We start from the raw sequence: 27,996 nt of genomic DNA on the forward strand, positions 1-27,996 counted from the left end.
AGGCCTGCCGACACCCTGATCTCAGACTTCTGGCCTCCTGTACCATAAGACAATAAATTTCTCTTGTTCTCAGGCACCCAGTCTGGGGTACTATGTTACACAGCTCTAGGAAACACACTTCCTAAATGGCCAGGTGTTTAGCATTAGAGGACTCCTGAAGGCCTGGGTCACAGCGTGGTGGCTTAGGGAGCTGCAGGCAGCCTGGTGTTTTCCATCCCCACCTAGCTCCACCCAGCTATTGGAGGGCTGCCCCAAACCTCCCTCCCAGCCCTGTCCATGCACCTACAGGCAGTGACCCTCTGCCTGGTGGTGCATGGTGGGCAAAACCAGGGAAGGGACCACACAGGCCTGAGAGGTGGGCTAGGGGCCACTTGGCAAGACATTCTGGGGTCCCAGAGTGTGGTCTGGAGTGGGCACTGCTAATGGCCCTGCCCTTCCTCACATGGCGGAAAGAATACACATGCTTGATTTTGAATAAACGAGATTGAAGTAAGCCATCGTGTGTGACCCACAAGTCCAAGTGGGAAGAACATATCAGGGGTGACGCTAACCCTGATGGCGAAAGGGGGAGGGCCCCTCACGTTTCACACCGAACCTCAGCTTTGGAGGGCTCGGCGGAAAGCAGAGGCGGGGAGGGGCTGCTCTGCTGGAACCCTGCTTCATGGTCCACCTGAACATCCACACTCTTCACGGTCACCTGCCAGGCACTCTGGAGCCAGCCTGGCCCACCTGGGCCACCTTCTGCGCTCCTGGAGGCATGCCTAAACCAGCCGCACTGGGCTTCTGCTGCCACACATTGCCAAACCAGGGCCTTTGCACCTGCTGTTCCCTCTGCCAGGATTGCCTTTGCCAGCTCCACAGGAATAGGCACGGCTCAGGTGGCCTCCCACAAGCAGCCCAAGATCCAGGATGTCTGAGGCCTGACACCACACCCCACTCTTTGGTGGCTGCCTGGGCAGGACGCTAAGCCTGGGTTGGGTGGGGTCAGAGGGAGAGAAAGAGCGCGGATCACAGTTCTGGGCCTGCTGCAGGTGGAGCTGGGTGGGAAGGGGAAGCCAGGAGAAGGGAGGCCTCCAGGTGTGTGTGGGCCCTGCAGCCAGACCCCAGGGCTTTCAATCCTGTTTCCCCCAGCTGGGGGCCCCTCAGTGAGAACCGAGGACAACAAGGGCACCCAGACCTCAGGGTGCCTCAGAAGGCCTGGCCCAGTGAGAGACAGGGAAAGAAGGCTGGGTCTACACAGGACTCTGGGGGTGAGTGGGGTGTGGGAGGGGCGGGCCGGGGAGGGGTTTTGCTGTTTGCCCTTTGGTACCGGCCGAATCCGGCACCCTGAGAAGGCAAAATCCTGCTCAAAAAATAAAAACACAGAAGCACATGGAAAAACCACACTAGGAGTGGAGGTGAGAACAGGAAGGGATGGGGGAAGGGTGTTGGGCAGAGGTAGCCACGCGTGCAATGCCCCGGAGTAGCAACACTTTCCGCTCAACCCGCTGGCTTGGCCCGCTGGGTATTTGGTCTCCCCAGGGGCCCGGGCCCCCGCCCCCGCCCCCGCCCCCGCCCCCGCCGGACCTCGGCTCCAGTCCAAAGTGTGGGCGTGGTCTGTAAGTTGCATGGCACCGCCCCTGGGCGGGCGTGGAGGGCGGGGCCTGTTGCATCCCGCCCCTCACCCAGGCCCAGGCCCCGCCCCCACAAGCCGGGCTCACTCCCCTGGCAGACCCCGCCAAGCGCCTCGGAGCGCGCAGGATGCGCGGGGCGGCCGCCACACTCCGTGGCAAGGCGAGGCCCCGGGGGCGGGCCGGGGTCACCACGCCTGCCCCAGGGAACCGCACAGGTGAGGGCTGGGGCCGAGTGGCCGCGTGCGAGGCTCTGCGCCCATTTCACAGACTGGAAAGCCGAGGGGAGGGGGTCGCGGGGCCGCACAGTCGTGGGTGGGGGCCACAGCCACGATCTGCCCCGAGGATGAACCTCCTCGACCCTCCGCCGGCCCAGCAGGCGCCCTAGCGGAGCCGAAGCCTGGCAGCGAGCAGTTCGAAACCAGGCGACTGCACGCAGCAGCCCGCGCGCCCGTTCCTGAGTGGCCGCTGCGCCTTGGTCCCGGGCTTCTGCGGACAGCGCGACCGGCCTAAGCCTCTCCACGCCGCAGGCTCCGGGCCCCTCCGGGGGAGGTCGAAACCGGCCTCACCTGGCGGGCGGGCGGGGCGGGGGCGGGAGGGGGGAGCCGGGAGCCCTCTCTGCGCCTGAGGGAGGTGTCATCTTCACGATTCCTAGGTGACCACCGCAGCTCCACTTTACAGATAGAGAAACTGAGCCTGCGAGAGGAGGTGGCTGTCCGAGGTCACCCTGTAGCCAGGCTTGGGATCGCCTCGGCTGTCTCGGAGGAGGCTCAGAGGCCTTTGGAAGGAAGAGAGGCTGCTTTTTATTTTACTTTTAAGTGTTTGAATTCAAGAATGTGCTTAAAGAGCTTTCTGCTCCCGTGCCCAAAGCTGCGGGGTTCGAATGCTGGCCTTGCTCCTTGAATGATTCTAAAGTCTAACCCTTTTAGAAACGGAACCAAACCGGAACTCTGGGTCTCAGATATCCCAAAAGCTTACTTCCGTGGCCACTGCCCACGAGCGTTAGGCCTGAGGGTCCTGGGCGTCTCAGGCGTTGCGGGGCTAAGGCTCTGCGCAGGAGGAAGCTGAGGCCTGGAGTGGGGTGGGCTGGACCAGGTCACACTGTCAGCCTGCAACCCCAGGGAACTGGCAGGAAGGTGGCAGGAGAATTGTTTCCTCTCACAGATGGGGAAACTGCGGCTCAGGGAGCTAATTCACCGAGCAGAGGTCCGCAGCTCAGCAAAGTGGGCGCTGAGACTTGTTCCTGGCGCTGGTGGATTTGGTTTATTTAGTTTGACTCTGGCAGCCTAATGTCCAGAGTCCCTAATTTGGTGTTGGGGTGATGAGCACTTTTGCTCCTGTGTTTGAGTAAGGCCTGCCCAGGGCCTGGTACTGCCTGAGGAGCCCCTTCTACCGGCACAACAGCCTGGGGGAGTGGGTGCCAGTGCCCTTTGGATAGCCTTGACTTGCCCAAGGTCAGCCCAAGGCCAGGGAGTATCTGGAGGCTCTGGCATATTTGCATACAAAAGGCTGTTTGCCTTGGAATTTGTGCTGGGAATGGAGCTTAGTCTGGCACCCTGAGCTCTTGTTCATCCTGCCTGGCCCTGGCTCTGCCTCTGACCACCGTGACCACTTCCCAGGCACTGGCCCCGTTGTTGGAGTTTTGGGTTAGGATCCCCCCCGTGACCTGGGGTGAGTCGCTGCACCTCTGTGCCTCAGTTTCCCCATGTGCCCCAGTTTCCGCACTGTATACCTGCCCCCAAGCTTGTGGACAGGCCCAGTGGAGCCCGGGGAGGGTACTTGTTCTGGTGCAGGGATGATGCCATCATCTGGACTCCATCACTCCCCTGCCATGTGACCTCAGTTTCTTGCTTTGTGAAATGTGCTGTGAAGTTAGAGGCTGGGGGGTTGGGAGCCTTTGGAGAGGATTTGACACTAAAACACCACTGGCCAGGAGTGGTGGCTCATGCCCCTGATCCCACACTTTGGGAGGCTGAGGCGGGCGGATTGCTTGAGTCCAGGAGCTCGAAACCAACCTGGGTAACATAGCGAGACCCCATATCTACAAAAAATGCAAAAAAAAAATTAGCTGAGCATGGTGGCATGTGCCTGTAGTCCCAGCTATTCAGGAGGCTGAAAGGTGGAAGGATTGCTTTAGTCCAGATTTCGAGGCTACAGTGAGTTGTGATCACCTCACTGCACTCCACCCTGGGCAACAGAGTGAGATTCTGTCTCAAAACAAAACAAAAATCAAAAACATAGCACGGGGGTGTGTGTTTTTCCCACCATCTTTAAAATGGAGCCATTACCACTGGTTTTCCTAGAGTAGATATGAAGAGCACAGTAGTGCGGCAGACTCGTCTTCCTGAGAGGCAGGAAGTGGTCTTCCCTCATCTCCCATGAGTGACCTGGGAGAAGGGCAGCGCGCGGGGGAGACTAGCTCAGAGTAGGAGTTTATCATGTTTGTTGTATGACTGGCCCCTGGCCCTGCTCCCAGGTCAGCCCCAGCACTCCCTGATCTGGGAGATTGTCCAGGAAAGCAGGGTTCCAGTGGCTGTAGGTAACCCCCCTGGCATCTGTGGAAGGGCCTTGGAGGAAGGGCCTGGAGAGGGGGTAGCAGAAGACATGCTCTGCTGGTGCCTTCTTGGCTTCACCCCTGAACTCCTGCCCCAGAACTGGACTGTGTCCATTTTGCAGGGGAGAAACTGAGACCCCATGAATGCCTGTGTAAATCAAAGCAAGGCAGACACGCCCCGTGATGCCTGGCTATGGCCTCCTGCCACCCATTGGCATCGACAGAGCTGCTGGTAGAAGGCATAGGTTCCCGGACCCTCGGTTTTCCACCAGGGATGTGGGGGTACACGTTCCTCATTTGGAATTAGCCCAGCTCTTTTCTGGAGGATTGTGTGCTTTCCACATCCTGAGGCCACTCTGCTGCTCAGCCTGGAGATGGAAGGCTGCAGTGGCTCTGAAGCCTGTGCCCACCCTCCATGTGGAGATGGGCTCAGAGAGAGCAAGTGACTTACCCGAAGACACACAGCCAGGGCTGTGGGACACCAACATGTAGTGTTGGGGCCAGGCCCTGTCCCCACTGCCAGGGTCTTGGGGGTCCTGTTCTCAAAGTACCTCTGTGTGCAAAAGTCACCCCCTTTAAACTCTGAGAAATTCCTCCTGAAGGTTCCTTTTCACATTTGGGGGAACTGAGACACAGATTGAGGTCACACAGGGACTCACTGGCAGGTGGGGATCGAGTCTAGGTGAGACTGGGTTCAGCAGCCTGCCTCTGTCGCTCTCTCCCACAGCCTCAGCCAGCATAAAAGGGAACATAGTTACTTGGTCCCACAGCAGGCGAGGTCAGGGTATAGGGGCTGTGTGGCGAATCCCAGGAGGGAGGACAGAAGGGCCGACCTGGGGTCCAAGGTTCCAGATAAAAGATTAACAAGTACGGATTGTTCTCAGACGCCCGGCTGGCCTCACAGGCTGGGAGGATGAGAACCCACCCGGTCAGGCCTGCCCAACTCCGTACATAATGCCAGGGAGGGAGGAAGTGCAGCTGCAGCAGGTGGCCTGGCAGAGGCGCAGGCGCGGCATGTGGGCTGAGGGCCGCTCAGGCATCCCACAGGTGTGGCCCTGAGGTACCCATTGGTCCTCTCCACCTGCTTCTGAGCCGTGGGAGGGCCAGGCAGGGCCTCGTGTGTTTTTATTTTGTATCTTGTTTGCACCAAATCCATTTTCTGTTGTTTTTCCCTCTCATTTAAGATTTACATGCAAAGGGATCTAAAGGGTGCCAGGTAAGAAATGCCCCATCACTAGGCTGGCAGACCGAGGGCAGCCACAACCACGGGCTGGGGAACAGCAGGCGGGTAGGATGGGGCTGGAGGGCAGGACGGATCCAGAGAGGCAAGGCCTCTGCCTCCAGCTTTAGGGAACAGACATCCTCAAAGACAGCTGGGGTGTGGGGTCCTCTGCAGGGGTTAGGCACAGGAGGGCCATCTGCGGGCAGCTCGGAGTTCATGACTATTTGAAGCAGGAGAGGGGACAGGGGACAGGTGGGATCTGCCTCTCATGCATCAGGCATGGGGAGGGGCTCAGGAGGTCAGTGAGGGGTGGCCCTGGGTCCCCTGGGAGTCCAGGAGTCTCTGTGTGAGCAGGACTTGGCTGTGCAGTGGTTAGAGACAAGGGTGATCTACCAGCTCCATCCTCATGCCTTGGTGATTTCTTGGAATGTCCCTGGGAGTTGGGTGCAGGTAGAGACTTCGTAGACCATAGCTCCTGGCACTGTGCTGCCTGCCTGCCCCATCCTGGCTGTGAGTTCGCTGTGAATCCTACGGAATCCTAGCTGTGAGTTCGCTGTGAATCCTATGGAAAGGGCTACCCCAAGGGGACAGGAGTCCAGCCTCCTACTCTTGGCACTGCCATCGTGCAGCCAGGGGCCTTGGGCAGGTTTGGGGGCCTCAGTTTCCTCATCTGGAAAATGGAGCCAGCCCAGAGAAAGTGTTTCCTGGCCTCCCAGGCTCAGGAAAGGAGTACAGGAGACCCCACTGGGGCCTGGAGGGTTGAAGGTCCCCTGTATGCTGCAGACCTTGGGGATCAAGGGCTAAGGAATGAAGTTTCCCTGGGTTCCATGGACCTTGGGGATTGAGGCCCAGGGCCCCAGTAGGGCTCATGTCCTGCCTGGGCTGCTCAAGCCCTGACCTAGGGAGTGATCCTGTGCACCAGATCCTGCTCCAAGATCTCCACAGGGCAGTCCTGCTCCTCCCAGACCCCAGGCAGGCAAGCCACCAGTTTTGCAGACGGGGAAGTTGAGGCTGAGCCAGGTGAGAAATTCAGGTCCAGGACCCGCTGCTGGGAAGGGTCTTGTCAGGATCAGACCCCAGGAACCTACTGGTTAGCCCTCCAGGAAGCCTGCCCACCCAACTGGAGGCTAAAGGGGGGCATTGCCGGTCAGTGGCTTCTCTTTCCGTGGCCCCTGCAGCAGGACAGGCCACAGGAACATGATTTTGCCTCCCTGTGCCCTCAAAGGAGGTTGGACCTCTTGGTCACCCTGAGGAGGCAGGTCAGGGCTGTGAGCCTTGAGCAAGGACTCACCCTACCCTCCCTCCTACCAGTTACTTCCCCCAGACCCTCTGCTTGACTTGTAAAGGAAAGCCATTCCAGCAGTGCACTTACATTAGGACCTGGGCCTGAGACCTTTCTGGTCAGCTGGCTAGAAATGCAGGGTCTGATGCCAGGACTGCGTTTAAGGCCCCCCAGCCCCACCAGGCACCATCCTTCTCTGCTCATGGACAGTTAGGGGGCTGGCATCAATTTTACTGGGCTTGTACTCCAAATTGTTCTATACTTTTGTGTGAGTTTTTAATTTGACGGCGGACTTCTTGTAGGTCAGTGTTACCTCGCTGGCTGGTCCCCTTTCTTTGGTTGTGGGTGGTGACTTCACCTTTTTTTTTTTTTTTGAGACAGAGTCTCACTCTGTCAACCAGGCTAGACTGCAGTGGCGTGATCTTGGCTCACTGCAGCTTCTGCCTCCTGGTTCAAGCGGTTCTCCTGCCTCAGCCTCCCAAGTAGCTGGGACTACAGGCGCACGCCGCCATGCCCAGCTACTTTTTGTATTTTTAGTAGAGACGGGGTTTCACCGTGTTGGCCAGGATGGTCTTGATCTCCTGACCTTGTGATCTGCCCACCTTGGCCTCCCAAAGTGCTGGGAGTACAGGCGTGAGCCACTGCACCCAGCCGACTTCACCCTTTATCCCCCACATCTGTGAGGCTCAGTGATGCAGGCAGGACAGGCTCTGGGGATGCTGGGAAGGGGCCATGCTTGCCTGCTGTTGATGCCTTTCACTGTGACATGTAATCCACCACCTGCAGTTGCTGTCTGAGGACAAGAGCCCTTACTATAGCAGAACCTGGCGGCTGAGAACACAGGATGTGGCTTTTGGCAGATGAAGTGTGAACCAAGACGAGACCTTGGTCGACCTCAGACATGGCTAGGTGAGAGCCGACTGGTCAACCTCAGACATGGCTAGTCATGAGCTCCTCACCCAGCTCAGCACAACACACGGGCGGGCAGGGGGAGGGTCTGCTCCTTCTAAGACACACTTAGAGGAAGTCAGCTGTGGAGGTGGCCTTGCTGGGACGATCATCATTTCATCCAGTCCTCGCCCCACCCTGCCTGTTGTGGTATTTGTAGGTGGAGACACGGGCCCAGGGTGGAGAAGTGACCAGGGTCTTCTGGAAAGGCCGGGCCTACCCTCAAACCCAGGTCCTCTGGCTCTAGAGCTGGCCTGGCTGCCTCGGGTGCATGGGAGGCCCTGGCAGTCACATCCGTCTTGTTTGAGAGAAAGCTATGTTCCCACGGTGACACACAGTCTCGGTAGAATAAGTCCTAGAGATCAGCCCAGTGCCCAGACGGCTTAGCAGTGGTTAGTGTCTGGGTCCTGGATGGGGAGTGGTATGGCCACCCCTTCCCTGGGACCCCGGTGGGTGGGAAGGGGATGTGCCCAGGGGATCAGTTACATGTCAGCAGTGGGGATGCTCAAGGTCTTCCCCCAGCATTTTTCTTTTGAACGTGCAGCAGAGTTGAAAGAATTTTATGCCTGGACACGCACCAGCTCGATTCCACCCTTCGCATTTCGCTGTGTCTGCTTTCTCACATCTGTCTCCATCCCTTGGTCCACCCCTCCAGGCATCTCATTATTCTAATGAAGTTCTAGTTTTATTTTTAAAGAAATAATTCACGTTCATCTATTCATCCTCTCACTGGGCAGACACTCAACCAGGCGCTATTGTGGGTGCTGGACACACTCACCCTCACCAACCTCCCCTCCCATCCGCCAACGGCTACTCCCAAACCTCTGGCTGGTGAGGCCTCCTCTCTGCAAGGGCCACAGTGGGCTGGGAAGCCGCAGAGGAAGGCAGAAGTCGCAGCTCTAAATTAAGGACTGGGAAGTGTTGGCTGCCTGGCGGCCCTGGGGAAGAGGCCACGTGGCTAGCCCGTGGCTGCCCTGCTGTGTCTGCCAGGGCTCCAGAATCCCATAGCCACCTCCTTGGCCAGAAGGACAGTGCATATCCAGATCCCAAGATCCTGAAAAAGCAAAGTGGTCCCTGGCCCTTGGGGAGTGCTGATCACAACTCTTGCCTGTGAGGTCAGGCTGCCAGTCCTCCATTCCTTTGTTCTTGTATTCATTCATTAACTCATTCCTGCACTGATGTCTGTGGATATGGAGCATGGTAGTTGATGGAGAGCCCAACCCTGGAGACAGAATTCAAGTCCTAGCTGTGCCACTGGGAGCTAGGTGACCCAAGGCCAGCGAGAGTCAGCCCAGGGTTATAGGAAATAGCCCAGGCCAGGGGTTAGAGCTGTACCTGGCACACAGGTATGCTCAGTGTCAGCTGTCATCCGCCCAGCATCCCTGGGAGGTTCTGCCTCCTGCTGATCTCAGTCCTGCCCACCATCCCCTCCATCCCCCTGAAGGGCAGGGCAGCTCTTCAGGCCCTCCGCACTCTGTGTACCGCCCCTAGAAATTGTGCACTCCTCCCCTGCAGCCTCCCCAATCTGAAGGGCTGATCTTTTTAACCCTGACAGAGATAAGAAGCAAAAAAAGTATCTTCAGTTACTTTTTCTTTTTTTGGAGATGGAGTCTCCCTCTGTCGCCCATGTTGGAGTGCAGTGGCATGATCTTGGCTCACTGCAACCTCCACCTCCCGGGTTCAAGGGATTCTTCTGTCTCAGCCTCTTGAGTAGCTGGGACTACAGGCGCACGCCACCATGCCCAGCTAATTTTTGTATTTTTAGTAGAGACAGGTTTTCACCATATTGGTCAGGCGGGTCTCAAACTCCTGACCTCATGATCCGCCTGCCTTGGCCTCCCAAAGTGCTAGGATTACAGGTGTGAGCCACTGTGCCCAGCCAAGTATCTTCAGTTTTAAATGTGTATTTCTTTAATTGACATATTTTCCCCCTGATTTTTTAAACAGCTTTACCGGGCCATAATTCACATACCATACAATTTACCTTTTTAAATCATAGAACTCAGTAGCTTTTGTACATTCACAGATATGTGCTACCATCACTCCAGTCCATTTTATTTTATTTTATTTTATTTTAATTTTATTTTATTTTATTTTATTTTTATTTTATTATGTTTTTGAGACAGAGTCACTCTGTTGCCCTGGCTGGAGTGCAGTGGCACAATCTTGGCTCACTGCAACCTCCGCCTCCCGGGTTCAAGCGATTCCCCTGCCTCAGCCTCCTGAGTAGCTGGATTACAGGTGTGCACCACCACACCCAGCTAATTTTTGTATTTTTAGTGGCGATGGGGTTTCACCGTGTTGGCCAGGCTGGTCTGGAACTCCTGACCTCAGGTGATCTTCTGACTGCCTTGGCCTCCCAAAGTGCTGGGATTACAGGTGTGAGCCACCATACCCAGCCACTCCAGTCAATTTTATAATATTTTTAATCACCGCATAAGAAGATCCCATACCCCTTAGCAGCCATCTCCCAGTTTTCCCTTTCCCCCAGCTTCTGACAGCCACTAATCTGCTTTCTGTCTCTGGATTTGCCTATTCTGGACATTTCATATGAGTGTCATCATATGACAGTGACCTTTTGTGTCTGACTTCTTTCACTTAACACAGTGTTTTCAAGGTTTACCCATGTTGTAACATGGATCAGCACTTCATGCCTTTTGATGATTTAATAGTACTCTGTGGTGTGGATAAACCACATTTTGTTTATTCACTTATTGGTTGACAGACATTTAGGTGTTTCAGCTGTCTGGCCATTACAAATAATGCTGCTGTGAACATTCATGTACCCATTTTTGTGTAGACAGGTATTTTCATTTCTCTTGGCTGATTACCTAGCAGTGGAGTTACTGGATCATGTGGTAATTCTGTGCTTAACTGTTTGAAAAACCACCAGACAGTCTTCCAAAGCTGTTGCACCATTTTGTTCCCAAACTAGTAGCGTCTGAGGTGCCAGTTTCTCCACATTTTTCCTAATACTTCGTATTGTCTGTCCTTTTTTTTTTTTTTTGAGATGAAGTCTTGCTCTGTCCCAGGCTGGAGTGCAGTAGCATGATCTCGGCTAACTGCAACCTCCGCCTCCCAGGTTCAAGTGATACTCCTGCCTCAGCCTCCCAAGTAGCTGGGATTACAGGGGCCCACCACCACGCCTGGCTAATTTTTGTAGTTTTAGTAGAGACAGAGTTTCACCCTGTTGGCTAGGGTGGTCTCAAACTCCTAACCTCAAGTGATCCACCCACCTCGGCCTCCCAAAGTCCTGGGATTACAGGCGTGAGCCACTGCGCTCAGCCAGCCCTTGGTATTGCCTGTCTTTTTGACAGACTTCTTTGTGGTTTTGATTTGTATTTCCCTGAAGGTTAATAATTTTGAGAATCTTCTTGTGCTTATTGGCTGCTAACTTATCTTTTTCAGAGAAATGTCTGTTCAGATCCTTTGGCCATTTTTAAATTTTGTTGTCTTCTAATTGAGTTGTAATAATTCTTTATATGTTCTAGACACATGCCTTTTATCAGATACATGATTTGCAAGTATTTTCTCCCTATTGGTAAGTTGTCTTTTCACTTTATTGAATGCCCTTTAAAGCACAAACATTTTTCATTTTGATGAAGTCCTGTTTTTATTTTTCTTTTGGTGTTTGTCTTTGGTGTTAGATCTAAGAAACCATTGCCTAAGTTCACAAAGATTTTCCTAGATTTTCTTCTAAGAGTTTCATAGTTTTAGCTCTTACTTTTAGGTCTTTGATTCATGTTAAGTTAATTTTAGTATATGGTATGATCTAGGGGTCCAGCTTCAGTTGTCCCAGCATTAGTTTGTTGAAAAACTATTCCTTTCCCATTGAATTGTCTTGGTACCCTTGTTGAAAATCATTTGACTATAAATGTAAGGGTTTACCTCTGCACTCTCAGTTCTATTCTGTTGGCCTTTATGTCTGTCCTTATGATAGTACCACACTGTTTTGATTACTCTAGCTTTGTAATAAGTTTTGAAATTGGCAAGTGTGAACCCTCCAACTTTGTTCTTTTTCAAGAGTGTTTTGGCTATTCTAGGTCTTTTGCATTTCCATATGAGCTTTAGGATCAGCCAGCCTGTTGATTTCTGGAAAGAAAGCAGCTGGATTCTGATAGAGATTTTGTTGAATCTGTATATCAGTTTGGGGAATACAGTAGATTCAATGAATACAGCAGATTCAATGAATATAGTAGATACAGTGAATATAGTAGATACAATGTATCCAAGGGGGATACATTCCAGGACCCCTCAGTGCATGCCTGAAACTTCAGATACTATATATGTTGTTTTTTTCCTAAACACATGTACCTATGATAATTTAATTTATAAATTGAACACAGTAAAAGATTAATGATAACTAGTAATAAGTTATACCAATTATAACAATATATTATAATGAGAGTAATGTGAATGTGGTCTCTCTCTCTCTGAATATCTTAATAGACGGTACTCACCCTTCTTGCGATGATGTGAGATGATAAAATGCCTACATGATGAGATGAAGTGAGATGAAAAACATAGGCCTTGTGATGGAATGGGAAATTCCAGAGATAATTTGTAAGTTTTACACTGTGAGCCGCTCTGAGTATTGTGATGAAATCTCACCCATCCCGCTCCACCCTGCCTGGGATTGCTGTCAGTCACTTAGTAGCCCTCTGGGTTATCAGATCCCCTGATACTACAGTGCTTGTGTTCAGGCAACTCTCATTTTACTTAATAATGGCCCAAAGCACAATTGTTGTGAGGTACTGTTTTCTGATTGTGGAACCACCGGTAACTGAAACCATGGAAAGTGAAAACAAGGATAAGGAGGGACTACCATAATATGTTGCCATCGTAACAATATTAAGTCTTCTGATCCATGAGCATAGGATGTTTTCCCATTTATTTAGGTCCTTAATTTCTTTCAACAACGTTTTGTAGTTTTCAGAGTATATATTTTGCACTTCTGTTATTAAATTTATAACTAATTTATTCTTTTTGATGCTATTGTATAAAATGTTTTTCTTAATTTTCAATTTGCTCTCTGCTACTGTACAGAAATACAATTGACTTCTGTATGTTGACCTGGTATTCTACAACCTTGCTGAACTAATTTCTATTTATAATAGCTTTTAGTGGATTTCTGAGGCTTTTCTACATATATACGAAATCATGTCATCTAATGGAGATTGTTTTACTTCTTCCTTTTTTTTTCTTTTTTATTTGAGATGGAGTCTCACTTTGTTGCCCAGGCTGGAGTGCAGTGGTACGATTTTGTCTCACTGCAACCTCTGCTTCCTGGGATCAGGCAATTCTCCTGCCTCAGCCTCACAAATAGCTGGGATTACAGACATGTGCCGCCCACACCCGGTTAATTTTTGATTTTAGTACAGATGGGGTTTCACCATGTTGGCCAGGCTGGTCTTGAACTCCTGACCTCAAGTGATCCACCTGCCTCGACCTCCCAAAGTGCTGGGATTACAGGCATGAGCCACCATGCCTGGCCGAGCCATTTGTTTTTCTTTTCTAACTTACCCATTTTGCTGTGATTTTTGTCATTGGCTTATTAATATATAAGTGCTGTTTATGTAGAGAAGATACAAATCTCCTATTACATATATGTTACAAATATAAGAATCTTAGACACCGCATCTAGTGGTGGCATTTGGGCAGGTGAGTCCACCTCTCTGAGCCTTATCTGTAATAATACAGATAAGGAATGTGGGGTGCTCTTGAACAGAATATTCCATCCATACATGCATTGTTATTGTTAATAGCTGTGCAAATGCTGAGGATCCATAGACAGGGAGCAGTCAGAATGGCCCCGCCCAGGCCAGAGGCTGGCCTTCCCCAGATACTGAAGGGGCAGAAAGGATGGGGGCAGCCCAGGGATGAAGAGCCAGGTGCCTGCGGTTGACCCTGGCGGAACCACAAACTGGCTGTGTGACCTCAGTTTCCCTGAGCCATGGTTTCTGGGGCTGCAGAATGGGGGAGGCAGTTCTTCCAAGGACATCATGGCTCCTGCCCTCATGCGTACCAGGCACAACCACCTTCCAGATGCCTTGGCATTATACCTCATTTCCTTCGCACCCCAGTCCAAGGTGGGCACAACAGCTGTGCTGACTTTGAGGCCAGGGCAGGCTCCCTTGCCTGGGCCCCCAAATGTGTGTGGTGGAGGTGGACTAGGAGCCCCACAGGCTGGAACCCACGTGTTCGTTTCTGTACTGTCACCCAACAGCTGCTGAAGCGCTCAGCACAGAGTAGAGCCTGGGCATTATTCTTCTTTCTATTATTATTGTTGCTGATATTCCTACTTTTGTTATTGTCACCTTGGGGCCCCAAGTGGACCAGGCAGAATCCTAAGCGCTAAATAGGGCACTGGGCTGAGACGTGTTGCTGAAGCTTTGTATCAGATTTGAGCCAGTCCACTTAACAAATCCACAAGAAAACAGTGGCCTAACTCCAGCTGGAGTTTGTTTCTGTCTCTTCTTAGGATCTGAGAGGTTAGTCTGCCCTTTCACACGTCTACCATCTTTGCTCCCTGTATTAGTCAGGGTTCTCTAGACGGTCTGGACTAATAGCATAGATGTATATATAAAGGGGAGTTTATTAAGGAGTATTGACTCACACGATAACAAGGTGAAGTCCCACAATAGGCTGCCTGCAAGCTGAGGAGCAAGGAAGCCAGTCCGAGTCCTAAAACCTCAAAAGTAGGGAAGACAGTACAGCCTTCAGTCTGTGGCTGAAGGCCCGACAGCCCTTGGCAAGCCACTGGTGTAAGTCCAAGAATCCAAAAGCTGAAGAACTTGAAGTCTGATGTTCAAAGGCAGGAAGCATCCAGCATGGGAGAAAGATGAAGTCCAGAAAATTCAGCCAGTCTAGTCCTTCCACGTTCCTCTGCCTGCTTTTATTCTAGCCTCACTGGCAGCTGATTAGATGGTGCCCACCAGATTAAGGGTGAGTCTGCTTCTCCCAGTCCACCGACTCAAATGTTAATCTCCTTTGGCAACATCCTCACAGACACACCCAGGGACAATACATTGCATTCTTCAGTTCAATCAAGTTGACACTCAATATTAACCATCACACTCCCCAATGCAGAAGTGGCACAGCATCTATGCTCACACCTCATTGGCCAGGTTCAGTCACGTGACTACTCCCTGGAGGGCAGGTTGGGAAATGTAGTTGTCAGTGGTGGTCACATTTCCAGCTGCAACTCTGGGATGGGGAGAAGGGATACTAGAGGCAACTGCAGCCAGGGGTGGGAACTAGAGTTGAAGCTGCTCAGGATGAGGTGAGATGGGGCAGATTCTACCCGCTGGGCTTGGCCATCAGGTGGGGCTCCCGAAACAGTGTGCTGGGTCCCAGTTCCATCCCTACCACCTTCCCGCTGAGTGACCTTCGGCATGCCACTGAGCTTTGCTGTGCCTCAGTTTCCCCATCTGTAAGGTAGGGGTAGACCACCCTCCTCATAGGGCTATAACACAGTACAGCTCCCATTAGGCCCCCAGTGTTGTTTGTGTTAGATCAGTCCCTCCCCCATCCCTCCCAGAAAAGTACACAAACCATAAGCCCCTCCCACACCTCTTCTTCCCTTGCTAGCACGTATCCTCAGGGCAGAAGCAGTGTAGCCTGACCCTCCCAAAGCGGTGGGGCATGTCTGCCTCAACCCCTCCTGAGGGCCACCCCTGCCTCCGTACTCTCGCCCTCAGCATCTCAGCTTGTTAAGGCCCTGGGGTCCTCGGTCATGCAGAGGCCAAGGGCAGGGGGACCACTGGGTGCTGCTGGGGAGTGGGTCAATGTGACCTGGCCAGCTACAGCCAAATGCCATCCTTCACTGTCACTACCATGGCACAGAACCTCTGGTAGCCTCCACTTTTGCCAGATTCCAGACCAGACTTGGGGCCTGGCCTGAAGCCCAGCTCTGCTGATGCCCATTAATAGCCGTGGCACACATGGCTGGGGCAAGGGGTGGTGTGACCTCTCTGAGCCTCAGTTTCCCCCCAGATGGGCTTGTGAATTCAGATGTGGGGTAAGAAATGGAGTGATACGTCTCGCAGATAAAGACCTTGCCTGGGCACACAGCCAGCCCACGTGACTGCTCCTGGGCGGATGTGAATAAATCTGGGGGATGGTATCAGCCTACCGCAGATGTCTTTGGTAAACATTTTAAAATTAGAGTCCACAGAGTTTGCTGGCCAACTGGTTGTGGATTGAGAAAGTAGGTTTCAAGGTTTAGGGCCCAAGCAACTGAAGGATGGAGGGACTGCTGATTTAAATTAAAGTTATAAGAGGAGAAGCCATATGGTGAGCAGGTTTGGGGAGCTCAGAAGCTTGGCTATGTCTCATCTCAGGCTCGGTGGGCAGTAGTTCTTCCATTCCTGGCACCCAGGGCATGGTCCTGGCTGGAGATGTAGCACACAGAGGACAGAGGAAGGTCGTAGCAGGTCAGTATGGAATAATGGGGTCCCTCAGACTCTGCATGCCCCAGTTTTTGTCCCCGCCATCACCCCCATCTCTGGGTGTCAGTCCCTGCCTGTGCAGAGGGAGACAGGCACAGAGATGCTCAGGTGGCCCTTCACCACTGCTGCCTCCGGTCAGTCTCTGCCTCTGCACACACCATGCATCAGCACGGCCTGCTGTCCCTGTGGAGTCTTGCTCTGTCGCCCAGGCTGGAGTGCAGTGGTGCAATCTCGGCTCACTGCAAGCTCCGCCTCCTGGGTTCACGCCATTCTCCTGCCTCAGCCTCTCGAGTAGCTGGGACTACAGGCACCCGCCACCACACCCAGCTAAGTATTTTTCTATTTTTAATAGACATGGGGTTTCACCGTGTTAGCCAGGATGGTCTCAATCTCCTGACCTCGTGATCCGCCTGCCTCGGCCTCCCAAAGTGCTGGGATTACAGGCGTGAGCCACTGCGCCCGGCCTGTCCCTGCTCTTTACCTGTGATGCACCATCGGTCCACTGTCAATGCCCAAAAATCAGGAAATACCAGATAAGCAGGAGGAAGAGCCTCTTGCATTTGGACAGCAGGAGACCCGCTTGGGGATGTCCTTAGCAGTTTCACTGAACGTCCTTGAACCCCAGAGACAACTCAGATGCAGGGAACAGGGACACACACTGAGGCCCGTCTGCACAATGGAACACTTCACTGCTGTGAAAAGTAACCAGCTGCTGATACATGCATAGCACAACGACTCAGGTGCATTGTGTGTGTGTGTGTCTGTGTGTGTATGAATGTGTGTGAAGTTAGACCAGAGCCTCCTTGTCTGGTTCTAAGTCTTCCCTGCAGCATAAGAGCTGTGTGACTGCAAAAAGTGTCATAAGACGCTCTGCCCAGTTTGCTCATCTGTCGATGGGGATAATGATGGTTCTCCCTGGGTAGGCTGCTGTGCCGATAGATGATGGCACATGTAAGGCAGGTGCAATGGCATCCAGACACAGTAATCTTCTCAGTCCCAGCTGTTGTCGTTATTTTATAAAAATTCTCGATTGCTGTTGCATCCAGAGCATCTCTGTGTCCTTATTTAAGAACATCACTGGCCGGGCGTGGTGGCTCACGTCTGTAATCCCAGCACTTTGGGAAGCCAAGGCAGGCGGATCACGAGGTCATCATGGCCAACATGGTGAAACCCTGTCTCTACTAAAAATACAAAAAATTAGCCAGGTGTGGTCGCGCACACCTGTAATCCCAGCTACTCGGGAGGGTGAGGCAGGAGAATTGCTTGAACCCAGGAGGTGGAGGTTGCTGTGAGCTGAGATCGCGCCATTGCACACTCCAGCCTGGGCGACAGGGCAAGACACTGACTCAAAAAAAAAAAAAAAAAAATCACTGTAAGTGCTCTCTGGTATTTTAATGTCTGGATGGACCCGGGTGAGGGAATCATTCCCTCCTGCTGGAGACGTGGGTTGTTTCAGCCTTTCACTATTATGTATGGTTCTGAGGTGGGCTTCCTCATAGAGAAATCTTGGCAGCAGATTTTTTTTTTTTTTTTTTTTTTATTTTGAGATGGAGTCTCACTCTGTCGCCAGGCTGGAGTGCAGTGATCTTGGCTCACTGCCACCTCCGACTCCCTGGTTCAATCAATTCTCCGGCCTCAGCCTCCCGAGTAGCTGGAATTACAGGCACGTGCCACCACGCCCAGCTAATTTTTGTATTTTTAGTAGAGATGGGATTTCACCATGTTGGCCAGGATGGTCTCAATCCCCCGACCTCATGATCCACCTGCCTCGGCCTCCCAAAGTGCTGGGATTACAAGCATAAGCCACCATGCCTGGCCAGCAGATTCTTATTTCCTGTGGCTAAAGGTTCATATGCAACATAGGGTGCTTATTGCATTTACCAAATGCTCTGCAGAAAGGTTGGATCCATACCCCACCCCGGGTACAGGGCTTCCCAGGCCCTGCCAACTTGCACATTGTTTTCTTTTTGCCTTTACCTCACCAACGCAGGAAAAATGAGCTCTCCCTTGAATCAACATTTCCTCAATTGCCTGTGGGTCTGCATTTTTCACGACTGTGGGCCACTGGTGTCCTTGCGAATTGCTTGTTCACACATTAGAACTTGTTGGGTTTTTTTTAAACGGAATATTCAGTTTTCATTGATGTGTAAGACCTCTTCATAGATTAAGACTATCGAACCAACCTTTGACCTGTGTTTTCCAAATATCCTTTCCCGAATTTTTCACCTGAGTTGGTTGTTTTCCATTATTAGGGAGCCTCAGAAGCTTTTGCTTTCTGCTTTGTTTGCAGTCAAATCTGTTGATCTCTCTCTGTCCTTCTTTTTTTTTTTTTTTTTTTTTCTGATTTCTGCCTTTGGAGCCGTGTTTAGGTCATAATCAAAGGCCATGCCTCAGTGTCTCAGGGAAGGTATGTTTGCTTTTATTGTCTTCTAACACTTGTTTCTTTTTTTAACGCTCCAGTCCTCAACATCTAGAGTGTACTTCATGGAGGGATCCAGCTCTGCATTGTCCCCGGGTCTGGATGACCCCATGTGACCTCTAGAGCATCCAATGGCCTTTGGAGCTGCACCCCACCCCTGTGCTCCCCAATGCTGTGCCAGCTCCTCACTCCGGGTCCTGCCCAGCCCTGCCCTACGTGCCCACCCCCCCCATGCCTCACACCTGCCTCTCTCCCCAGGCACCTGCGCTAAGCTACGGCTACCACCGCAAGCAACCTTCCAAGTCCTTCGTGGCAATGGTGCTTCCGTGGGGACCGTGCTCATGTTCCGCTGCCCCTCCAACCACCAGATGGTGGGGTCTGGGCTCCTCACCTGCACCTGGAAGGGGAGCATCGCTGAGTGGTCTTCAGGGTCCCCAGTGTGCAAACGTAAGGACCCCTCTCTCAGCTCGGTGGCTCTAGGGATGGGGGATGGCCCCAAATCCTGTCATGGGGATGGTGTGGGTGGGGATGGCGCGGGTGTCTACTCACAAGCAGCTAGGCCAGTGTGTAGGGTCCCGTTCCCAACACTGACAGCTTGCTTACATGTCAGCAGCCGGCTGTAGGCCCTCAGCCCTCCCAGTGCCATGTTGGCACCACGGACCTGAAGCCTAGTAGCGGGCCTCCAATCCTGGCTCTGCTACCGACTCAGCCCCTCACTGCCAAGAGGCTGCGCATGCTCTCTGAGCCAGCATGTTTTCATCTGTCAAGCAGGAAACTATGTTTGTTCGTTCATTCATTCATTTATTCATGTACACGTGCACATGGCCAACTTTAATAGGATATTTCACGTATCAGGAATCTTAAGTACTGGCAACACGGAAGGTCATGACGTGCCTGGCCCTGGAGCTCCCAGTCTGTGGAAGGAGATGGTTTTCTGGTTGTATTTCTTGTACAGGTGTTGAAAGGTCCACAAGATAGTCCCTTTTCAGTGCCCAGCATGACATTTCCAAAATGAAGCTATGTGTGTTATGTTCATGTGTTTTGTGCATAAAAAGGCCTCAGAGTCAAAATAGTTTGGCAGATTCTGGGTTTTTATGCTGCAGGACTTTTCAGAGCCTTTAAAATGTTCACGTGCTAGGTGATTCTCTGAGGATTCGAGTGTTAGGATTAGATTCTGAGAGGCAGAAAACCCAAAATACTAGGATTAACTATGATGGAGCTCAACCTTCAGGGAGGGCAGGCAGATCTGTATGGGCTCCATGGCAGTGGGAGCCAGGCCCCTTCCCTGGCATGGCTCTGCTGGGCATGCCTCAGCCTCATGATTCAAGGTGGCAGCAGCTGTGTTCCAGGCAGCTGTTATGGGGTGAGGGGCCCTGGGGCCAAAGGGCAGGCCCCAGTGTCTCAGGGAAGGTTCTTAGAAGTTGCCCCAAATCACTTCTTATCCTCCACTGGCCAGAACATGGTCCTGTGACCATGTAGTCTCCATTTTGGGTGGCCAGGATTCACTAGGAAGCATGGGAAATGGGGACCAGGGGACAGGGCCATGTTCCCTGCGTGGGGGAGTAAATGGTGTTGCTCAAATTAGGATTCTGAGGCCTTTTTTAGCCAGAACATCCAGTAGAATCTGATGGAACTAGTTTTTGGAGCATAGCTGAGGTCACACAGCAGATACATAGTATTTTGGACCTTCCTGGAAAGTGACCTGAGAAGGCATGTAGGCCCCCTGAAGAATGTTGCCACCTTGGGGCATTGTGAAAACCCAGACCATGGGCTGGGCAAGGCCTCCTCAGCACTGTCTATTGTCACCTCCTCTCTGTGGCCCGCCCTTCCTTCATTCCTCAGGCAGGACTCCAGTGGCTAGGAGCCAGGGAGGCCATCACTCTGAACTCCCTGCCAGAACTTCTGTAATTGGCCACTCTGCAGACTTCTACATACCCTACAAAACCCTGCTCAAATACCCCCTTCAATTAGCCACTCTGCATACTCCTACACACCCTGCTCAAATACCTGCTTCTTGGGGAGAGTCTTCTCTGATAGTCCCACCTCCAAATATAGTTTGCACAGATCTTTGCCTCAGCCCCCAGCACCTCACTGCCCCCTTACCATGCAACAGGGCTCACTGAGGGCTGCCCAGGCCCTGTCTACACCCAGGCCCTACCCCTACCACCCCTGAGACCCCCAACCCCTGGGCCAGGCAGATCTGGGCAAACCTCGCCCAGGAGCTGGTGGTTGTCTCCCACACAGTGGTGCCACCACACGAGACCTTTGGCTTCAAGGTGGCCGTGATCGCCTCCATTGTGAGCTGTGCCATCATCCTGCTCATGTCCATGGCCTTCCTCACCTGCTGCCTCCTCAAGTGCGTGAAGAAGAGTGAGCGGCGGCACTCCAACAGGTACGGTGGCCTCATGATCTCAGGGTCCTCCCGGGAGGTGCCTCTTGGCACCATGGGAGGACGAAAGGGCAGAGTGTTTCATGGGAACCCCGGCACTGCCCTCAGGGCACCCGTTCCTACCACTGCTGCTCTGGGCCTGTGTCTCACCAAGTGCTGCTCCCGGCCCACGCAGCAGCCAGGGGCAGCATCACAGCTGGGGGGCATGTGGGCCCCCGAGGCCCTGCTCTTAGGCCAGGCTATGGGTTCACGGGGGATTATTTTATTTATTTATTTATTTTGAGACAGAGTCTTGCTCTGTCACCCAGGCGACAGAGTACAGTAGCGTGATCTCAGCTCACTGCAACCTCCGCCTCCTGGGTTAAAGCAATTCTCCTGCCTCAGCCTTCCTAGAAGCTGGGATTATAGGTATGCACCACCACACTCGGCTAATTTTTTGTATTTTTAGTGGAGATGGGGTTTCACCATGTTGGCCAGGCTGGTCTCGAACTCCTGACCTCCGGTGATCTGCCCGGTGATCTGCCTCCCAAAGTGCTGGGATTACAGGCATGAGCCACCGCGCCCGGCCCGTTTTATTCTTAAACCTGCACACATATGCAGTATGCACTCTGCTGTGTTAACGGCCTGCAGGGCTGCCACACACGCCCCCTAAACCTTGAGAGGGAGTCACTGTCACTGCAGATGGAGGGCTGGTTAACCACAGCCCACCAGCGAAGTCCGGCTCTCTGTCAGGTTTTTTCCCCATGGTAATTTATTATTATTTTTTGTTTTTATTTTTTATTGTGGTAAAATATCAATACATAAAACTTAACCTTCTTTTTTTTTTTTGAGACGGAGTCTCGCTCTGTCGCCCAGGCTGGAGTGCAGTGGCTCCCATCTCAGCTCACTGCAAGCTCCACCTCCCGGGATCACGCCATTCTCCTGCCTCAGCCTCCCGAGTAGCTGGGACTACAAGCGCCCGCCACCATGCTCAGCTAATTTTTTTTTTGTATTTTTAGTAGAGACGGGGTTTCACCATGTTAGCCAGGATGGTCTCGAGCTCCTGACCTCACGATCCACCCGCCACGGCCTCCCAAAGTGCTGGGATTACAGGCATGAGCCACCGCACCCAGCCAAAACTTACCTTTTTAACGTCTACAGTTCAGTGGCATTAAGTATGTTCACGATGTATTGCAGCCATTAGCACTGTCCAGCCCTAGAACTTTCCACCACCTGTATTTGTAAGTAAAGTTTTATTGGAACACAGCCATGTTCATCGTCTACTGGTGTGTGGCTACTTTTGGGCTGCAATGGCAGAGTTTAGCTGTGGGAGAAATCATGTGTCTCACCGCACCAAAAACATCCACTGCCCAGCTCTTTGAGAGGTTTGCCAGCCTGCACTGGTCCTGCAGACGGTGCCCTGGGCCTACATGGAGCCCATTTCCACCACCGTCAGGGACACACCTGCATGCTCAGAGTCCTTCCTCCCAAACTCTCCTCCAGGTCAGCCCAGCTGTGGTCCCAGCTGAAAGATGAGGACTTGGAGACGGTGCAGGCCGCATACCTTGGCCTCAAGCACTTCAACAAACCCGTGAGCGGGCCCAGCCAGGCGCACGACAACCACAGCTTCACCACGTGAGCCCGGGTCTGGGTGGGGGGACATGCTGGGGGACAAGGGGTCCAGCTTGGTCAGGCCCCAGGCTGCCTGCTGCTCCCACACGCTGAGAGCCTGCTGCTCCCACACACCCAGCCCACCCAGAACCTTAACTCCCATCTCTAAAACAAGAGGCTGGTGGTCCTTGTAGCACTCTGTCCTGACTGTGACATTCTAGGACTCAGAGCTGCCCCCAGCAGTGTTTTCATCTGAAGGGTCCACCCTCCAGGGAAGCTGAAGCTTCTACACATCTGTGTTCCCTCCACCCACACCCAGCAGGGCTCTGCACTGAGCTGCAGTCACTTGCTCTCCCTCCCGTGCTCTCTCCCTCTCCTTTCTCTCTCTCTTAATACACACATACATTTTTTTGCCCTGAACCAATATAAGGACATTCTTTTTCTGAGTCCAGAAATTTAATACTGATTGGCCAGGCATGGTGGCTCACACCTGTAATCCCAGCAGTTTGGGAGGCTGAGGTGGGAGGATCACCTGAGGTCAGGAGTTCGAGGCCAACATGGTGAAATCCCGTCTCTACTAAAAACACAAACATTACCTGGGTGTGGCAGCGTGTGCCTTTAATCCCAGCTACTTGGGAGGCGGAGACAGGAGAATCACTTGAACCCAGGAGGCGGAGGCTGCAGTGAGCCAAGGTTACGCCACTGCACTCCAGCCTGGGCGACAGAGCGAGACTCCGTTTCAAAAAAAAAAAAAAAAAATCTAATATTGATTGATTGCACGTGGACTGTTGAGTGGAGAATGTCCATAATCACACGCAGCACTCAGCCACCAGGTCTCTGGGCTCCTTAAACTGGTATGGGCCTTCCGTTTTTCATGGCATAGTCTTCTGAGGGCTCCAGGCCAGTGGTCGCATGCAGAGGCTCCTGTCTGCATCTGTCTGCTGTTTCTGTGTGACCAGGCCCGGCTCTGCATTTCTGGTGCAGGGCTAGGTGTGCAGATCACAGACATGGGCCAGGCTGCCCCCACGGGCCACATGGAATGGGGTCTCTTGGCTGAGGCGAAGCCCCCCAGGTCCCTCCACTGTCAGAGCCTGAGAAAGGGGCTCTGCAAGCGTCCCTCCGCTGTCTCAGCGGCCTCTGACTCGTGGTCTCAGCGTGCAAGGCTGATCCTGCCAGATCCGCTCTTGCCTTGGGCATTACAGAACGGTGACTTTGTTAATTCTGTTGTACTTCTGACATTCCTTCTATCAGGGATGAGGATGAGCTGTTTTTTTCTTTCCTTTCTTTCGATTTTGTTTTGTTGTTTTAGCATCACATGAACTCATGAATATTCTTTTCTGAAACTTTTATTTTGGGAAAAGTTCACAAATACACAAAAGTAGAATATTGTCACGGATCTCCTGTCCCTGCCTCCCATTCTCATGGTCACCAGCTAAGCCAGGCAACCTCATTCATGCCCCTTGCCCCGCATTATTTTCAAGCACACTTTTTGTGGGTTCCAGTTCCTGGCAGTAGGAGCTCTGCCAAGCCATGGCCTGTGTCCTTCTGATCCATCCCCATCAATCTGTGAGTGCTTCCTGCCTTGCACAAGATGTTCCAGGCCCATCTCATGCTTTCTGTGCCCATCTCTGCGGTTGGCCACTGCTCTGGGAGCCCTGTTTCTCTGGGTGGAGAACAGCGCTTAGACACCGGGGTCCGGGCGGGCATCCAGACGACATCATTGAGCTTGTGTTCCCTTCCTTCAGGCCCTCCCGCTGGAGTCTTTCAAGACTGCAGTGCACTTGGTCCCAGCCCTCGTGGCCTCACTGTATGACTGTAACAGCTCCATGCCTCAGTTCCCTCACCTGTAAAGTGAGGATTGCAGTAGTGCTCACCCTTTCAAGTTGTTGAGGTTACCTGAGTCCAGGTGTGTGCCTCTCTCGCCAGGCCCAGGGTGAGAGCTCAGTGAATATTGGCTGTTACTGTCGTTGCCACTCTTACGACCTTATGCAGATGGGGAAACTGAGGCACAGGAGGTGGTGATCTGTGTGGCCCTGGGTTACACACACCGTGCTGGGTCTGGCCAACACCTGCAGGGAAGGAATTCACCTTTCTATCTCCTTTCCTGGCGCATCAGGTGTGTATTACATCAACAAGGATGTAGCCGAAATGCTGCCATTGATACTTTTGCACTTAGCAACACGTTCCAGGTCACCATGGTGGTCTGAGGCCTCCAGGCTATCATTCCTTACAGCAGCCCATTATTCCAAAGCTTCCAACATCTGCTAGACCCTCCCCTGTTGAGTGGTCAGGTGTGGTCAGTGTCTTTTTGCTTAGTGCTGTTTTTCTTTTTCAAGACCACAACTCTTGGGGGTGATCCTAGGAATCGATTGTTTAGGCCCAACAGTCTGAATATTTTATGACCACATTCTTTCCCTGGGAGCTCTGGTACAAGTGAGTGTGGCCATATTTTTCTGGTAACTGCATCATCACTGAGTGCTGACCATTTGTTTATCATTTGTTTCTTACAGTAGCTACAAGTTGTGTGGGTAGTTTCCGTCAGCATTTCTTTGATGAATGTGGAGGAAGAATGTTTTCTCCAGCCTTGGCTCACCAGTGCCATTGCTGGCATGAGTCATTTTCTGTTTTCTCTGCTGAATTACCTCCTAATGTTTTGCTCCATGTGTTGTGGGAGGGCACCTGACCCATCAATTGGCTGTACATTTTTTAGGCCTCTTTCCTTTTTTTTTTTTTTTTTTGAGGCGGAGTCTTGCTCTGTCGCCCAGGATGGAGTGCAGTGGCGCGATCTCGGCTCACTGCAAGCTCCGCCTCCCGGGTTCACGCCATTCTCCTGCCTCAGCCTCCCAAGTAGCTGGGACCACAGGTGCCCGCCACCACGCCCAGCTAATTTTTTGTATTTTTAGTAGAGACGGGGTTTCACTGTGTTAGCCAGGATGGTCTCGATCTCCTGACCTCGTGATCCGCCCACCTCGGCCTCCCAAAGTGCTGGGATTACAGGCGTGAGCCACCGTGCCTGACCCCCTTTCCTTTTTATTTTAATTTTGTTGGGGCCATGGTGGCTAATGCCTTTCCTTTTGGGTAGTGAGATATCCAAAGCCACTTTCAGAGCTACTCCATTGCCCCGCCTGTGATCCCCGCCCCCCATTACAGCACTGGGACCAGATCGTCCTGTGTCATAACTGGGAAAGTGCCCATGGAATGGGGGAAGGAACAATTGCCTCTCAAGGCAACGTGGTGTCCAAGATGATGGCAGCCACAGCTGCTGCCACTGCCGCAGGGGCTTTGCTGGCCAGGGCATGACGCCGAGGGGCTCCCAGGGGTGCTGTTTGGGGCCACACTTCTGCCTGGTCCCAGCACCACAGACACCGCCTCTTACACTGCGGGAACTTGCACAGTGTGTGGTCGGACACGTGCGTCCCATCCAAGAGTGGCCACAGATCCGTGTACAGAGCTGTGTTCACCTCCCCCAGGGAGTGAGAGAGCCAGGGCAGGAGGGAGGCACCCTGACAGGGCCGTGAGAGGCTGGAGGAGGCCGGCTTGGGGGCCACTCTGATAGTCAGCTCAAGAGGCAGGAAGTGGTGGTGAGGCTGAGGGGGATTGGGAGGGGGACCCTTAGGGCAGAGCCCCTTCCCGGAGCTCTCTCACACATGGGGACCTCGAGCACTCAGCCCAGCTTCGTGGGGACTCAGAGAAGGCGGGTCCTGCCCAGGGCTACAAAGCCGATGGAGGCAGAGTTCCCTGAGTCCCCAGCCCTGGGCCCCAGGCTCCCAGGTAGGATCCTTGGGATATGCCTGTGCTGGGGCTGCCCACCCCTCAGGCAGGGCCCAGGCTGTCTCCATAGGTGGTAAATTGCCTTTAGTAAGGTGAGGTTTGCCTCGACCTTGTTTTTATTTCATAAGTACTTCTCAGCACTTGCAATGTGCCAGGCACTGTTCTGAACTCTTCCAAATATTAACTCTTTTCACCTAGGGGTGCGTACTACTTTTATCCCGTTTTCCAGGTGAAGAAGTAGGCAGGTTAAGAAACTTGTGTAGACTCCCACACAACCAGTAAGTGAGGCTGGGTGAAGTCAGTCTGCCTCCTGCCTCCCCGAAGCTGCCTTTCGTCTCCACCAGTTATTGATGCTTTCACTTACTCATTGCATAAGCAGATCATTTCTTAATTCCTACTACTTACTAGAGTTTTTCTGAGAATTAGTTGTGGGTGGGAGCCGTGATCCAGGAAGGCTTCCTGGAAGAGGTGATGCCGGAAGTGAAAGCACTAAGAGAGCCTGCTTTGGGAGGGGAGAGAGACAGCCTCTGAGGGGAGGAGAGGACATGCAAAGGGCTGGAGGTGGGAGCCACCAGGCAGCCCACATGGAGCAGAGGCCAGTGTGTGTGGAGGCTGGAGATGGGGCAGGGCCAGGGTCTGGTCAGCCTGGGGAATGGCTTGGTTTGTATCCGGGGGAGTGGAGAGCCACAAGAGTACTCTGAGGGTGGAGCAGGTGGGTGATCCAGCTCCTGGCCACCAAAGAGGCAGGCCTGGCAGGAGGGAAGATGTCCTCCCCTTGACCTCCTGCTCCCCAGCGTCCCTTCTCTGCCTGGGACATCCCAGGCCCTGGCCAGACAGCTGGGTTCCTGGTGGTTTCTGCACACTCTGAATGAGCCCCAGGAAGTCCCTTCCCACACCTTAGGGGGGCAAGTGTCTGATTCCTGGGCCACGCCCTGGTTGTGTAGATGAAGGACCCACTTGCCAACAAGGCCCAGCAGGGAGATGGAGTGACCTCTGTGTACCTTAGGGTGCAGGGCAGCTCCCGGCAGGAGGAAACGGGCTCCCCAGTCCTCAGGGCAGCAGTTGCCCCAGGCCCACTGGAGGGCCTGGGTACCTGGGAAGGTATGGAGTTGGGGGTTAAACCCTATCCACACTCTTTTGCCAACTCATGCCTCCTCTCTCCACAGAGACCATGGTGAGAGCACCACCAAGCTGGCCAGTGTGACCCGCAGCATGGACAAGGACCCTGGGATCCCCAGAGCTCTGAGTCTCAGTGGCTCCTCCAGCTCACCCCAAGCCCAGGTGATGGTGCACATGGCGAACCCCAGACAGCCCCTGCCTGCCTCTGGGCTGGCCACAGGAATGCCACAACAGCCCGCAGCATATGCCCTAGGGTGACCACGCAGTGAGGCTGGTGCCCATGCTCCACACTGGGAGGCCAGGCTGACCCCACCAGCCAGTCAGCTGCAACTCCACATCAACTCCACAGGCGCCCAGCTCGAGACTGATGAGTGGAATCAGCTTCCAGGTGTAGGGACCCCTTGGGGGGCCGAGCTGACATCCAAGGCTGAGGACCCCAGTGGGGAGTGTTCTGTTCTGACATATCCTGGCCGTAACAATTTTTATAGTTATGGACTACTTGAAACCACTACTGAGGGTAATTTACCAGCTGTGGCCTCCCACTAACTAGCATTCCTTTAAAGAGACCGGGAAATGTTTTAAGCAAATCTAGTTTTGTATAATAAAATAAGAAAATAGCAATAAACTTCTTTTCAGCAACTA

At 52.8% G+C, this 27,996-nt stretch overlaps 1 protein-coding gene across 7 annotated transcripts; it reads left to right on the plus strand.

Annotated features, from left to right (window-relative positions):
- The first annotated feature begins 1,682 nt into the window (after window positions 1-1,682).
- On the plus strand, window positions 1,683-27,996 carry SUSD3 (sushi domain containing 3). Of its 7 annotated transcripts, none has more exons than XM_054500424.1 (6): window positions 1,713-1,828; window positions 12,066-12,179; window positions 18,744-18,932; window positions 20,730-20,877; window positions 22,357-22,488; window positions 27,402-27,996. In XM_054500424.1, the coding sequence occupies exons 2-6, from the start codon at window positions 12,131-12,133 to the stop codon at window positions 27,610-27,612; spliced, it is 729 nt and encodes a 242-aa protein (XP_054356399.1). In that variant the 5' UTR covers window positions 1,713-1,828; window positions 12,066-12,130; the 3' UTR covers window positions 27,613-27,996. The 7 variants fall into 7 exon arrangements, with proteins under 7 accessions (XP_054356398.1, XP_054356403.1, XP_054356405.1 ...); XM_054500426.1 differs by lacking the exon at window positions 1,713-1,828 and adding an exon at window positions 7,460-7,577; XM_054500425.2 differs by lacking the exon at window positions 1,713-1,828 and adding an exon at window positions 11,128-11,157.

The sequence above is a fragment of the Pongo pygmaeus genome, chromosome 13 (assembly GCF_028885625.2).
Source record: "Pongo pygmaeus isolate AG05252 chromosome 13, NHGRI_mPonPyg2-v2.0_pri, whole genome shotgun sequence".
Lineage (NCBI taxonomy): Eukaryota > Metazoa > Chordata > Mammalia > Primates > Hominidae > Pongo > Pongo pygmaeus.

Coding starts and splice junctions, on each gene's coding strand:
- SUSD3 (XM_054500423.1), top strand. CDS start 1,741: ATGCGCGGGGCGGCCGCCACACTCCGTGGCAAGGCGAGGCCCCGGGGG. Junction 18,933..20,729: donor AGGGTCCCCAGTGTGCAAAC/GTAAGGACCCCT, acceptor TCTCCCACACAG/TGGTGCCACCACACGAGACC. Junction 22,489..27,401: donor GACAACCACAGCTTCACCAC/GTGAGCCCGGGT, acceptor CTCTCTCCACAG/AGACCATGGTGAGAGCACCA.